General features: G+C 45.8%; 2 protein-coding genes across 10 annotated transcripts in view; both read left to right on the top strand.

The window, feature by feature from the left end:
- Ephx2 (epoxide hydrolase 2) overlaps window positions 1–7,480 on the top strand; it is a 40,036-nt gene extending 32,556 nt beyond the window's left edge. For 3 of the 4 annotated variants that reach the window (XR_015638156.1, XR_015638155.1, XM_087586530.1), the window contains 7 exons: window positions 2,738–2,812; window positions 4,220–4,253; window positions 5,345–5,447; window positions 6,122–6,191; window positions 6,466–6,546; window positions 6,853–6,911; window positions 7,079–7,480. Coding sequence is in view for 2 of the 4 variants with exons in the window: in XM_087586530.1 (XP_087442656.1) it covers window positions 2,738–2,812; window positions 4,220–4,253; window positions 5,345–5,447; window positions 6,122–6,191; window positions 6,466–6,546; window positions 6,853–6,911; window positions 7,079–7,157 (501 nt within the window). In the remaining 2 variants the exon portion in view is untranslated. The remainder of the gene's footprint in view (window positions 1–2,737; window positions 2,813–4,219; window positions 4,254–5,344; window positions 5,448–6,121; window positions 6,192–6,465; window positions 6,547–6,852; window positions 6,912–7,078) is intronic. The other variant, NM_022936.1, reaches the window with a different exon arrangement.
- A 5,986-nt stretch (window positions 7,481–13,466) lies between these two features.
- The window catches only part of Adam2 (ADAM metallopeptidase domain 2), a 41,052-nt gene continuing 40,002 nt past the window's right edge, over window positions 13,467–14,516 (top strand). For 2 of the 6 annotated variants that reach the window (XM_087586474.1, XM_087586478.1), the window contains exons 1-2: window positions 13,469–13,589; window positions 13,931–14,007. In XM_087586474.1, the coding sequence (XP_087442600.1) occupies window positions 13,517–13,589; window positions 13,931–14,007 (150 nt within the window). In that variant the 5' untranslated portion in view covers window positions 13,469–13,516. 6 annotated transcript variants of the gene reach the window in all.

The raw sequence follows: 14,516 nt of genomic DNA, 5'->3' as shown, positions 1-14,516 counted from the left end.
AGGGCTGGGAGTGAGGCTCTCTTTTCTCTTTCTTGTCCCTTCATTTTCTTGGTCTCATCCTGCCTCAGGATGCTCCCCAACCTGACACACACCTTGCTTCATCCTTATTTTTTTCTCCCCACTGACAAAGCGAGGTATTAGTAGGTGTTCCGAAAAGGCTCAATGGATGGAAAAGAGGGCAGGTAGGAGTGGAAATAAGAAGGAAAATGAGAGAGATGTTGACTCCGGCCAGGCTTTCAAAATCTTGTTTGTTTGTTTGTTTGTTTGTTTGTTTGGTTGGTTGGTTGGTTGGTTGGTTTGGTTGATTTTTTGGTGTGCCCCTGTGTACCTGGTGGGAAGTTTACCTCTTTTATCATGTACCAGCATAGGAGTGCCCTGTTCTGGGCTAGTGCTCTCTCTGCCTCTGAGCCCAGACAGACCTTTGGCTTCTGTTCTCCATCAACTCTAGACTTCATGTTTGGCTGAAGCTCATGAGTATATGGAGGAAAGGGTGGCTAGTGTATGCGAGGTGACCCTCTCCACTGGGCAGGGACTATCAGATGTGCCTAGGATGTGGGTCCACTGGAGGATGTGGGTAATGTGAAGCCTGGCTCTGTGGCGTTGCTAAGGACCTGCATTCTAAGCATCTCCCAGGTGAGGAGATGCTCCCAAAGCCAAGTCTGGAGCAACAAGACCCGTAATCAAGTCTCCAATGAATTATTGAGGATTTAGCAAAAGTTACAGTCTCTTGCCCACAAAAGGTAATGCATACTACCCAGTTCTGTGGCAATTCCAAGATATTCTAGAATTTCTGAAGGCTAATATCTTAGTTAGGGTTTTACTGCTGTGAACAGATGCTATGACCAAGGCAACTCTTATAAAGGACAACATTTAATTGGGGCTGGCTTACAGGTTCAGAGGTTCAGTCCATTATCATCAAGGTGGGAGCATGGCAGCATCCAGGCAGGCCTGGTGCAGGAGGAGCTGAGAGTTCTACATCTTCATCTGAAGGCTGCTAATAGAATACTGGTTTGCAGACAGCTAGGATGAGGGTCTTAAACTGCATGTCCACAGTGACACACCTCCTCCAACAAGGCCACACCTCCAAACAGTGCCATTCCCTGAGCGATGCATATTCAAACCACCACAGTTACCCTAAGTATATATACCCAGCTGTTTCGTTTGGAGCCCCCTGTCATCCCATTCCCCTGGGGATTGTTTGCCTAGATCAGGCTGACTAGCATCAAGTTCTAGAGATCTACCTGCTTCCACCCTGTGATAACTGGGCTTGCAAAAGTGTGCTACTTCATTCAACTTCTTCACATGGGTACTAGACATCAAACTCTGGCCCCCATTGTTGTAGTACAAGTATTTAGCAACTGAGCTGTCTCTCTAACCCTCCTGTGGGAGAGGCATTTCACATTCAAAATGCACCCTGGCACTCATCCTCTAGGCCAGCAAGGCTGTGCATCCCAGCTCTTTCCTCAAGCCAGAATACCCTTCCTCCATCTGCACAGCCAAGTCCTACTCATAGTCCAGCTCCAGTGTTCTCTCCCTCAGTAAAAACAAGCTGTTGCCTTTTAGGCAAATGGGGTCAACTGTCACTTGCTTTGTGAGCCTTGCTGTTTAATCATGAGGTTTTTGCCGCCTGCCCGACTCCCCCCTGAAGTCTTTAGCACATCACAGAATTAAACAGTATTTACAAGGTGAGTTAGTGAACATGAACACTTGCCAAGAAACACCAGACATAATATTTTTGATATTTGACTATATTTGCAATGGACAACCCCTCCTCCATATCGCAGGGGCATCTCTGTTTTGCCATAAACAAGCTCCTAGTCATGTGTGTGAAGTTTAAAGGCTGATTCAGAGGAGAAGTAAGTAGAAGAGACGTTGGGAGAAATGTACCTCTGTGTCCCTTCTACCTACTGCTCCTCATTCCTGCAGCCTGGCATCAGGCCACAAGGAGTTTGAGAACTTGTCGTAACCTGTAATAGATAAGCAATTATCTGTAATAACACTCTCCCGAGACAGAAGAACCTGGTAATTTAGCACCACCAAGGACATGTGTCCCAGATCCTAACAAAGGAAATTCGATGATGTTCTGTCCTTAGGAAGATAGCCCTGATAGCATTCTAAAAGTCTGTAGCAATTTAGGACTAAATTGAAGATGGTTGAAGCTACTACAGTCAATTGAGAAGCATTAAAGGAAGCTGGGGGACTGGAGAGGTGGCTCAGCGGTTAAGAGCACTGGCTGCTCTTCCAGAGGTCCTGAGTTCAATTCCCAGCAACCACATGGGGGCTCACAACCATCTGTAATGAGATCTGATGCCCTCTCCTGGCCTGCACGTGTACATGAAGGTGGAACGCTGTATACATAATAAATCTTTAAAAATAAAATAAAATAAAATAAAATAAAATAAAAGAAGCTAGGAACAGAGCTCACTACTTACATCCTCAGAGTCTGGCCACCACCTTAAACCTATATCAGCCTCTTTGATTACTGCAAGTCATACCTCATTCTAGAGATCTGGGCATTATCCATAGGCCCACCTCCCCAGAAGCACCCCGTTAGCATCTTATATTCTATTTTAACCCTTTCCTAGCAAACATATCACATTCAAGGAATGCAATTCTAACAAAATGTTAAACGGGCTAGATGGAGCATAAGCTAAGGCCATTGGTCAGGTGGTAGAGAGCGCTACAGTTTCCAGGGCATCCTGACAGGATCTTTAACTTTGCCTCTTGACTGCTTTAGGGAGTGGCTGAGGCTGAACTGGAAAAGAACATGAGTCGGACTTTCAAAAGCTTCTTCCGAACCAGTGATGATATGGTAAGAGGTGGGAGATGGAGTGTGTGTGTGTGTGCATGTACATGTGTGTGCACTCATGTGTATATATGTGAGTGAAATGTACATGTGTGTACACTCATGTGTATGTGTGTGTGTGTGTGTGTGTGTGTGTGTGTGTGTGTGTGTGTGTATGCATAGAACATGAGTTGGACTTCCAAAAGCTTCTTCTGAGCCAGTGATGAGATGGTAAGAGGTGGGAGATAGGGTGTATGGGTATGTGCATGTACATGTGTACACTCAAGCGTGTGTGTGTGTGCATGAATGGGTGTTCATGTTTGTGTGTGTGTGTGTGTGTGTGTGTGTGTGTGTGTGTGTGTGTGTGTGTTTTATAATTTTGGTTTGCGAGCTTATCTTTAGTGACATTTAACCTGTACCAGTCTGTTACTTTGGACTTTGGAGCCTCTCTCTTAGGTGTTTCAGCATCATTTGTTCTACATTCTGTTGGCAGCACCAACCCAGGCTCACTTCTTTGCATCACACCACAGAAGTTTCCAGATCACATGAACTGTGTAAATTCAAATTCATGTACCTACCGAGGCGGGCTTCTGAGGACAGGATTGTAGGGACGCATTTCAGTTTGTTCTTAGTGCTAAGCTGGAGTGAATAAACGTTCTGTCGGCCTGATGTGGGAAAGCCTTTCCATTTTACCTTTTCATGGATGCTTCTGAGGAGCCCTGGGTTGTCAAATTTTTCTCTGTGGCAGGACAGGGCACTACTCGTTCTAATTCCTCCACCTTCTGTAAGTCTGAGCTTTTGCTCTCAACAGCTGGTGAGCCCAAGCCATTACTCAGATCCTCAAGTGCCCGCTGCTGCAGCAGGAGCAGTGGATGGGAGTTTCAGCACCCCTTGGCTGCCTTTCAGGTTTAGCCTGTGATATAACATAGCCCCGTGTGCTATTTTACTTTCTATGATTTCAGTTATTCTTGTCTCACCATGATCCAATAATACCAAAGGGCAAATTCTACAAAGTTTAAGTTATAAATTGTGTGCTACACTGAGAAGTATAACAAAAATCTCACATCATCCCACTGATGTGAGTCTGCTCTGTGCCAACGGGGTTGGGGGATGTGGGGGTGTGTGTCTGTAATTCACTATTCTGTTTTAGGATTGGCTGTCATTTCAGATTATCTCACGATAGTGCCTCATTTATGAGTCAAACATTATCATAGGTGTCATGTACAGGATATGCATGGAGCACACAGTGTCCAGTGTTCTGTGCTATCCTGTGGTTTCCAGCTTCAATCCCCTATATATTTTAACACATGTCCCCACAGGAAAGAGTTCTCTTGTGGTCCTCATGCACGTGAGCTCTTCTGCATTGGGGATTTGAGTCTCAGTCTTCTTGTTTTGCCTCACTTATGACATCCTCTCTAACTTCTCTTCTCACAGGGTCTCCTCACTGTGAATAAAGCCACTGAAATGGGTAAGAGGTACCCCTGGGAGGGAAGGGACAGTGGGGCCACATCTCCTGAAGGCTAATGCTACTGGAGTCCTGCCCCTTCTGCCCATGAAGAAGCCCTAAGCTTGCCTTGCTGTTCTGAGCTTCAACATGCCAACAAAGGTCTCCTGGCGGTTGATGGTGTTTCCCTAGTCTGCCCCTTAGGGAGTTGAGTGCTAAAGTCCTAAGACACTTTGAGGACTTGCACAGAGTATCTGGGGCAGGCCCCTGATGATGGGACTGTAGGGAGGCCTTTTGGTTTAGTACTAACCTTTCTGGTGAGGAACCTGCCCAGAAAGGAGAGTTGGCTGCTCCAGCCACCAGTGTCCACAAAATAGATCGCACTAGGTCCCACCTAGATCTCCACTGGCCCCTCCACCCCGAGGCCCTGTCCTGGTCACTGTTCCCACTCATAAGGACCATCTTGGTCACCCTGCTGAGTCCACTCCTCCGAGAAGCCCCCACATTCAGCGCTGAGCCCACAAATGCTTGCTTCACTCCTAGCCATTATTCATTTGACTCTAGAGGTCTTCTCCTCTAAAGATATCTGCCTCCTTGCCTGTCTTTTCCTACTCAGCCCCTTACTAGTTTGATGATTCTGTGTTCTGAGTGCCTGTCTGGAGAGACCTAGGCTGGGGTGTTACCCACAGAGAACTCAGTCAGGGTAGTTCAGGGAGGCAGATCATCAGTAGATATGCAGGTGGGAGGGGTGCTCCCCTAGGACCAGCACTGGTTTGCTCTCTTACTCCTCTGACATTTAGCATCAAAACCTGGAGTGACTGTGTCCTCTGCATCTTAGGGTTGGAGAATAAGAATGATGTGTTTGTCCCCAAGGAACCTTTAAGGGCACTTCCAGGACACTGCATACCTTGGAAGACAACAGGGCATTCTATAATGAGAACCCCACAGTAGGGCAGATCCCAGCCCCGAGGAACTCAATGAAGAGGGGGCAGATGGGCAGACATAAGGCACATGAAGCCTTCGTTCCAAGTTCAGATGGGGCAATATCAGCAGGGAACTGCAACTTTAGAACCAGTGGCTCGCAGCGTGAGAGGACACAGGTGTCTTTTTTGCAGGGGGAATCCTTGTGGGAACTCCAGAAGATCCCAAGGTCAGCAAAATTACTACTGAGGAGGAAATAGAGTATTACATACAGCAGTTCAAGAAGTCTGGCTTCAGGTAAAAGGAAGGAAACCCCAGACAGGGTGGAGGGCTGCTCAGCTGTTGGGGGATGGAGGTAGTGCTCCCACCACAGCCCCTGTGAGCACCACAGTGACCTGTCTGGGATCGAATACCCCCAGTGCCAGGAGGCTCACTACCTGTGGTGTGTAGCTTCCTGTGGGGTATCCAGCTTGTTCTTTCTTGTGTATTTTGGTTTCTCTAGAAGGTGGAGATTTTTAACTGGTTTTCAGCCATAGCTCCTCCAAGAATTGGGACAGCTCTGCAATCTGTCCTCAGAAAAGCAAAAACCATGTGAACGAACCCAAATGTACATGTCTTCTCTTTATCTCTCATCCACCGTGTCCCTTCCAGCTGACAGTGGCTTCTGGGTGCGAATGGGCTGCCCCAAGGTCCACCCTCTGGCCTGTATCTTGAAGATGAGAATGGCCTGTAGGGTCAGCCTCTGTTTGCCCCCAAATCCTGTCAGAGGCACCAGCAGAGTTCCAGTATTTGGCCTGACTGAGGAAGCAGGAGCTATAGACAGGCAGGCAGCCTGTGTCTGGGGATCCCACTCTGTCCTGCGGCACTCACTATCCCTGACATAGTTGTCTCTGGACAGTGTGGGTCATTGTGGGCTAACAGTGGCCAAGTCCTGGGAACTCACCTGTGTTACTGTCTGGTCCTCTCCTCAGAGGCCCTCTAAACTGGTATCGAAACACAGAAAGAAACTGGAAGTGGAGCTGTAAGGCGTTGGGAAGGAAGGTGAGCACTGTGACCCCCTGCTACACACACACACACACACACACACACACACACACACACACACACACACACCACACCACTGCATTGCTAGATCCAATTCTGATGAACCAGCTCTGAAGAGCTGGGTGGAGGGAGAGGACAGGGCAGGGTAAACGACGTCTCATGCGCTGGTGGTGAGAGCTGGTGGTGGCGGGTCCCCAAGGCATCCTTCCCTGGGCACAGATGGCATCAGGGTAGCTGAGTGCCAGATTCCCTTGCTACCTGTTTCCCCCAGATCTTGGTCCCTGCCCTGATGGTCACAGCTGAGAAGGACATTGTACTCCGTCCTGAAATGTCCAAGAACATGGAAAACTGGGTAAGGCGTGACCCTGCATGTGGGGTATCAGGGTGTCCCTCAAAGAGAACACGGGTGCCCAGAGGAAGGACATGCCCGTGAGGGTGGAGGGGGGGGTCAGGTAAAGATTTCCCTGACCCAGCTTCCCTCCCTTCCCCTACACTGGTAAGGTCTCCCTGTCATCCCTCATTCCTGTCCTGGATAACACAAGGGTCCTCTGAAACTGGTCTATGGGAATCAAAGAGGACGGGGTCCCCTCCCAGGTAGATCCCACTTAGCCCTAGTAGCATTCTGCTGCTGATCTTCCTGCATGGGGTTTTCTTTCAGATCCCTTTCCTGAAAAGGGGACACATCGAAGACTGTGGTCACTGGACACAGATAGAGAAGTAAGGAGACTGGGGTCCCTGGGCGAGGAGGACATAGTTCCCTGGTCATCTGACCTATGGGTGCTACAGGCTTACTTCTGCTCAGGTCTGCCAGGACTTTTCAGTCATGTTGCCTTGGTGAGGACAGTGGGTCAGATAGGCTGACCTGCCCTTTCTTTCCCTTCCAGACCGGCAGAGGTGAACCAGATTCTCATCAAGTGGCTGAAGACTGAAATCCAGAACCCATCGGTGACCTCCAAGATTTAGCCAGTGGCGTGTCCTCTGCTGGGGACACATTTTCATTTCTGGACGTGGCCTTATCCACAGCCAGCAGCATCGTTCTTTTGCCAGCAGTGATTTTCTTTAAATGAAAATGATCAGATGTGATGTAATTTTAGATCAGGAAGAAAGTGGTGTGTCTGATTCTTTTGAGGATGACTGTATCACCAAAGGAGAGATCACACCCCAATAGGGAGGCATGGGGCAGCCCAGTTTGTACCTTTGTAGCCAAACCCAAGCCTGCTCTTTCTGAAGCAGCTGATCAGAGAGTAGGGACCTTCATTCAATAAAGCTAAGGCCTTGGTGCTCCAGGTGTTTGTGTGCTTGGAGAGAGCACTGCTTCTCTGATGGACAGAAGCCTCATATGATCCTCCAGGTGACCTAGACCAGCTCTGTCCAGGAAGCCTTCCTCAAAGATGCTGTGGGTGGTCGGTCCATAGAGTGTCTAATAAGTGTGTACAGCTACTGATGCATGCTGGATTTGACCTTGCTTGAGAGAGCAGTTCAGGAAGTGAATATCATCTCTCACCCCACCAGGCTCAAGCTGAGTTGGCTTTGTTCCTTCTCTACCCTCTGCCTCCCCACACACCTCCTCCTTTCCCTTGTCACATCTAGGGAGACCCCAGGTCTCACTGATCTTGTCTTCTGCAGTTGTCTGCCTTCCAATCTGCTTTGGGCACCAGAATCTCACAGAAGCAGCCTCCTAACTGCCCACACCACCCGTTGGATCCTCAGCGATTCACACAGGCTCTGAGACCCACCCAGCTTGACTCATCACCCCAATTTCTATTAATATCTGCTCTCCAGTTTTTCTATCCTCGAATCTTGCACTCACACCAGGCGGGCTCTCCTGACCCTCCACCCAAACTGTGTATCCTCTATTATGGAGTCTCCCAGCTGCCTCCTTGGCCAAGCCCCAGTCTGAATGGTGTGTCCTCTCTCCCTGATGTTCAAGCTGGGTACATTCACATAAGTTCACATGCATGTATACCCTCACTCTTACAACTGTCCAGAGGAACTTGACCCAGCGGGGACCTTTGGTTCTAATGACTGAGTCCTTTGTACTGAGAATCTGCCTCCTAAACCTGGAGACCAGCCAGTATAGATATTTCATCTGCTCCTTCCTTGCTGTGACATTGAAGAAGTGCCCTGTACCTAAGTTCCCACAGCTTTAAAGAGAACATCAATACTACCTAACAGGTGGTGGTGGTAGTGATCAATGTGTCATATATAAAAATATATTATATATAGATATAGATATACAGATATGTTATAGTGTTTGGTGTGTATGTATATATCTAGACTAGAAGCCACATGGAGGAACAGTTATAGACAGGTGGTTGTGGGGACCCTTATTTCTATTAAGACAGGACCTTAGAGGACTTTAGATTCAGTGACACCGGAATCACCTTCATCCCTCTGGACCATAAAATTGAAGGGCTTATTTGCCAGACAAACATGTGACCTGACAGAATATCCGTATGAGACAGAAAACAGCATTTTCCTAACAAGAACAAGCTCGTCTCTAAGGAAGACTATGAGAAGGTTCCCCTAAACCAGCAGAACACCTCAGACATCACAGAGCCCAGTGAATCGGGCCCATAGAATTGCAAAAGCAAAAGAAACACACAACCAGGCTTGCAAGGTTGAAGGTCGTAAGTGATGCTGGATGGGCAAAGGTCTCTAGGTTACATAAGAAAGTTTCAACATGTTCAGATGCTCAGCTCTGAGGAACGTTGGGCCACAGTTAAACTACTGTATGTAGCTTTGGCAGCCAGGGGATTAACTGGGGCAGAGAGCAGTTCAGGTACCATTTTTAAGTAGATTTGCTTGGAGTCTTTCCAAAGCTTTTTTTACTATAAAACAATAGTCTTTTTAAAAAGAGAGAGAGAGAGAGAGAGAGAGAGAGAGAGAGAGAGAGGGAGAGGGAGAGAGAGAGAGAGATTTATTTGGTTATTAGTTTATGTATGAGTGCTCTATCTGCATGTACACGGGCATGACAGAAGAGGGCATCAGATCCCACTATAGATGATCCTGAACCACTATGTGGTTATGCTGGGAATTGAACTCAGGACCTCTGGAAGAGGCAAAGAGCCAGTGCTCTTCAATTGCTGAGTTGGGCCATCTCTCAAGCCCCTAAAGTGACAGTCTTCCTTTGTTCCTACCGAAGGTGTGAATAGTGTCATCTTTCTCCCTCTCTCTCTGTCTCTTTCTCTCTCTCTGTCTTTCTCTCTCTGTCTCTCTGTCTCTCTGTCTCTCTGTCTCTCTCTCTCTCTGTGTGTGTCTGTCTCTGTCTCTGTCTCTCTCTGTCTCTCTCTGTCTCTCTCTCAAGAGGCAAGGCAGCCCCATATCCAAGGGAGCAGAACGGCACTGCCTTTGGTGAGCTGAGATGAAGTACCCTCTCCGAAGTGGGTCTGTTAGACTGACAGAGAAGCTATGGCTGTTCTTAAATCATGATGAACCCATAGTTTAAGGCCTTGAGAACTGATAGGCTAGTCTGCATATTGCTCACACCAATATTATCAGCAGCATATTAAGAAAAAAAGAGTACACACTGAAACCTAAGTGTGTGAAGAGACAGTCGTATAAATGTCCTAGTAAGAGCTATATGTAGGGGACTGTGGATTTGTGGTCATACTGGCCAAAGGATATAATAACAACCAGTTTCAAAGATTAAGGTTCAATCCTTAAAAAGAAGCGTTAAGACCTAAAAAACACACATTCAATGGATCAGGGAATGAAAGTTGTCTTTTGATGAAACATAAAATTGACAAGCTCTTAGTTAGACTGGGGCAGGGGGACACTCAATTGATATCTCGGGATCCAAAGGACATTGAGTAACTAGTTCTCCAGAATGCTAAGAGAGCATGAGGGGCAGTAAGAACAAGTATAGGCCACTAAGCCAGCAGGCCTAGGAGGTGTGAACAAACTCCTACAGCAGCAACCGAGAGTGAAACCTGAAGAAGCAGAAAACCCGGGCAGACTAACAATAAGCGACGGTTTCAAATCAGTAGTAAGAAGCTGCCCAATGAGAAAGGCCAGGACCAGCTTCACTGCTGACACCTACTCTGACTTCTAAAATAAAACTAGTATCAATCATTAAACTATCAAACGTAAGTGACATCAGGGAATTCTCTAGACTCATCCAATGAGATCAGCATTACCTACCCTGATACCAGAAGCCAACAAAGACTTAACAAAAACTAAAGATCAATAACCCCAATGAACACAGGTTTTAAAAAATCAATAAAATACTAGCAAAAAGAAATTTAATGTCCACATTAAAAAGTGTATACATCATAATCAAGTGTGAAATACACAAGACAAAGAAGAAATCATGGTGAAAATTGGAAACTCTTAGGACCTAATATTAGAGAAATAAAACATTGCTAAATAAAATATACAATGCGGAACATATAATGCTTAGGTATGAAGCTAAAGCAGGGGATGCATAGAAATTGATACATTAAGCAGACATGAGGAAAAGAAAAGTTTTTGAAAAATATATAAACTTCTGTTTTTAGCAGCCAGAAAAAGAGGACAAAGCACATCCAATAAAAACAGGAATCAAGTCTGGAGAGAGATGGCTCAGTGGTTAAGAGCACTGACTGCTCTTCCAGAGGTCCTGAGTTCAAATCCCAGCAACCACTTGGTGGCTCACAATCATCTGTAATGGGATCTGATGCCCTCTTCTGGTGTGTCTGCAGACAGTGACAGCATACTCATATACATAAAATGAATAAATTCTTAAAAAAATAAAAACTAGTAAAAAAGAGAGAAATAGGAATCAAGTCAATAAGTAGTGAAATCTGACTGGATCCTTGTCATAGGTTTTTAATTCAATAACAACTGACCACAAGTAAAGAGAAAAATCATGTTGTCAATTATTTCTATTTTTAAAAGAATATTCATGTAGAAGACTACGGCCTTTAAAAGGTTGACCTAGGAGAGGGAGATGCTTATATTTTTGCAAATACACTTCAAAAATCAGAACAAAAAGGATGAAACCATTTAGAAACAAACTGGCTCACACTAGCACAGCTGGAAAGGACTAGCTGGCTATTTTTAAGAAATTAGATCCACAATAAAACCCATCCTCTGACAAGGAAAATTCTCTTAACCCTCCTGTACACAAGTGCTGGAGAGCAGGGAGGGAACCGACAGTGTGGCACACTGAGACTGTCCTCCAGACCCCTCCACAGTGTCGAACACTGAGACTGTCCTCCAGACCCCTCCACAGTGTGGCACACTGAGACTGTCCTCCAGACCCCTCCAGTGTGGCACACTAAGACTGTCTTCCAGACCCCTCCACAGTGTCGCACACTAAGACTGTCTTCCAGACTCCTCCATGGGGCAAGCACAACTCTGATGCAAAATTCTGGTGAATTCAGTGCAGCAAAAAATATTTGCAAGAATCTCATTAAGTCTGGATACAAAGATTCTAAAAGGAAGGTAGGCAAATCAATCCAGAAAAATGTAAAAATGACAAAACCTAACAGGGACACAAGCTTGCATCAGTAGTTTAACTCGAAATGTGGACTGAAAGTGAAGAAAATATGGTGACCAGCTTATTTATGCAGACTAGGGATTTCAGTAAACTGGCTATCCATGATAAATCCATAGGAAAATCCCATCCGCTGAAATAAAAGAAAACCTCTGACTATGACTAATGGTGTTAGCAGAAAGCTACTGAAGGCAATGATTATACACAGATTCTTTTATAGTCATTATTTCCAACAAAGGGATCCTATCTAGAATGTATTTCCAGGTTCTGTGCACAGTGAGAGAGAAGCAAAGCAGCCCATTTAGTGAAGGGGCCAGCATCTCAAGGAGGCAACTGCCAAAGAGGCAACTGTCCCCAAGGCTATGTATGTATGTATGTTTGTATGTATGTATGTTTGTATGCTATGTATGTATGCCATGTATATATGTATGTATGTATACACATATGCATATTATAGACACACAAATATGTATACATATTGTATATGTATCTATATATACATGTATATATGTATATGTGTACATATATATTTATGCATAAACACAGAAAAGTATTACCCACCAGGAATAAACAAGTTCAAGCCAAAACAAACAAAATAGAGAAAGTAAGGACAGACATTTGTTCTAGTTACATTCTGTCACAGTGACAATCATCATGGCCACAAAGGAACTTAGAGGAGGAGGGGATTTATTTGGTGCACACTTCCAGGTCACAGTCCCTTGGGGGAAGTCAGGGCAAGAACTCAATTAGACACTTAAAGCAGAAACCATAGAGAAATGCTGCGTGATGGCTCACTCCCAAGCACATGTTGAGCCAACTTTCCCATACAGCTCAGGACCAGCAGCCTAGGGAATAGTGCCACCTACAGTGGGCTGTGTGTGCCCTTCTATGTCAATGAACAATCAAGACCACCACCTCACCTCAGCCAACAGCTCAGATTAGACTCCCTCCTCAGGTGTCTCTAGGCTGTGTCAAATTAACAGAGCTAACCAGAGCAGTGCTGACAGAATCTAGAATCTTCATACACTTCTGGTGGGACGTAAATTATGAGCACAATCTTGAAGGATTCTTCAGAAGTATTTACAAGACATACTCTTCAATCTGGCAACTTCCCCCTGGGAATAAACTCAGTAGGAATATCTTAGTATTAAACCAAAACCACACACAGGGATGTCATACACAATACCAAACATGGTGAAATATTCAATGTGTGGTATGCACCAATAGGAAACTGCTGTTGTGGGTGGAACCACCCAAGGATCTAGATGTAGAGGAACACAGTGTTTCACACTCTCTGGAAAAAGGTTAAGGCAGAAAAAACTAGTTTGTGGTTATGAGAATTGTCAGGGAACAAGCCGGAGGTTTGATGGTTCTGTCGTAGCAGCTGATATGGGCTGTAATTACACTGGTTTGTCTCCTTAAATGTTAGTCAGACTGTCCACCTATGATTGACACTATCCAAATATAGGCAAAGCATTATTAGATACTATAGGATTATTGTTATTAAGAGAGTTACAAAACAAAACAAAACAAAACAAAACAAAACAAAAAGAATTAAAACTTAGCGTAAGTATATGTGAACCTTTCTGCTGCTCGACTGTTCCAATGGATTCTGACTCTCTGGAGGAAGGTTTGCCTCCCTCAACTACCTATCCTCCCTTTCCCACCTTTAGTCTCAGAATTCAAGCCCAGCAAGTCCTTCAAACCCTGCCAGCTTTCACGGAGCAGCACAAAAGCCTTGCAGCACACAGCTGCGCTGCCCACAGCCCTCACCTCGCGCCCCCAACTGCCCTGTAGAGAGCCAACTGCCATTCCCCGGGGCTGGGGTCCAGGAGGCCAGGCCATGTGGCTCCTCTTGCTTCTGCTGAGTGGGCTGAGTAGACTTGGAGGGCTTAGCGAGCCCCAAACAGAAGGCAGTGAGTAACAATCTGTCCTGGGGCCGTTGGAAGCCAGCTCGGCTCCTCTTTCCCTCCATGTTGCCTTGGGCGTCCCAGAATTGCACTTGAACAACCCAGGGTCACCCCTGAACGAGCTCAAGCCACCAACTCACCACAGCTGAAATGCAAAACGGATACAAGCCACATGCCCAAGGACCCTAAGAAACGCAATATTGGGGGACGGGGTGTTCCCAGGCTTGGCTCCCACAACCCTCCAGTTTTAGATCCTGTTTCAGGTTGATGATGCTTCATGGGATAAGGATGAAGGTTTTCAGTGTGCGAGGGGTGTGGCTCTGAGAAATGCCTTTTGCGCCTTGCAGCTCGTGAGAAATTACACGTGCAAGTCACGGTGCCAGAGAAAATCCGGTCCGTCACAAGTGAAGGCTACGAAACACAGGTAATTAATTTGTTTTACAACTTAGAAGTCACAATTATTTTTCTTGTCGAGAGGTTACCTTGGTATTTCTCATCCGTGCTTAATAGCTAGATGTTATAGGTATGCCTTGTTTGCCAACATTAACAATGCTTAGAAAAAATACTGCCGATGACACTGGGTTTCTCAGCCCCACGTCCCTCGGTGCTTTTGAATACTCACAAATTGACCTGATCCACCAAAGGCTCTATTCTCAACCTCCTATCCTTCTGTGTTTGGAGGAGAGGTGATGGTTGTCATTTAATAGAACTATTTTTTCCACTTTGTAAATATGTTCCTCACTAAGACTATTCTTTTCAAACTGTTTTTGCTTCTCTTTAGGATTATTTTCCTTTGTTTTCTGTTTGCTTGCTTGCTTTTGTTTTGAGTAAGCTCTAGAATCCTCGATAAGCTGTGTTCCTTGAAGTAGCAAACCGTTGTGGCTGGGCCATAAATGCTGCAGTCATTAAATGCTCATGTGTCCTTAGCGTTTC

The sequence above is a fragment of the Rattus norvegicus genome, chromosome 15, assembly GCF_021556685.1.
Source record: "Rattus norvegicus strain SHRSP/BbbUtx chromosome 15, alternate assembly SHRSP_T2T, whole genome shotgun sequence".
In the NCBI taxonomy this organism is placed as follows: domain Eukaryota; kingdom Metazoa; phylum Chordata; class Mammalia; order Rodentia; family Muridae; genus Rattus; species Rattus norvegicus.
This window is presented reverse-complemented; position numbering and strand designations above follow the sequence as displayed.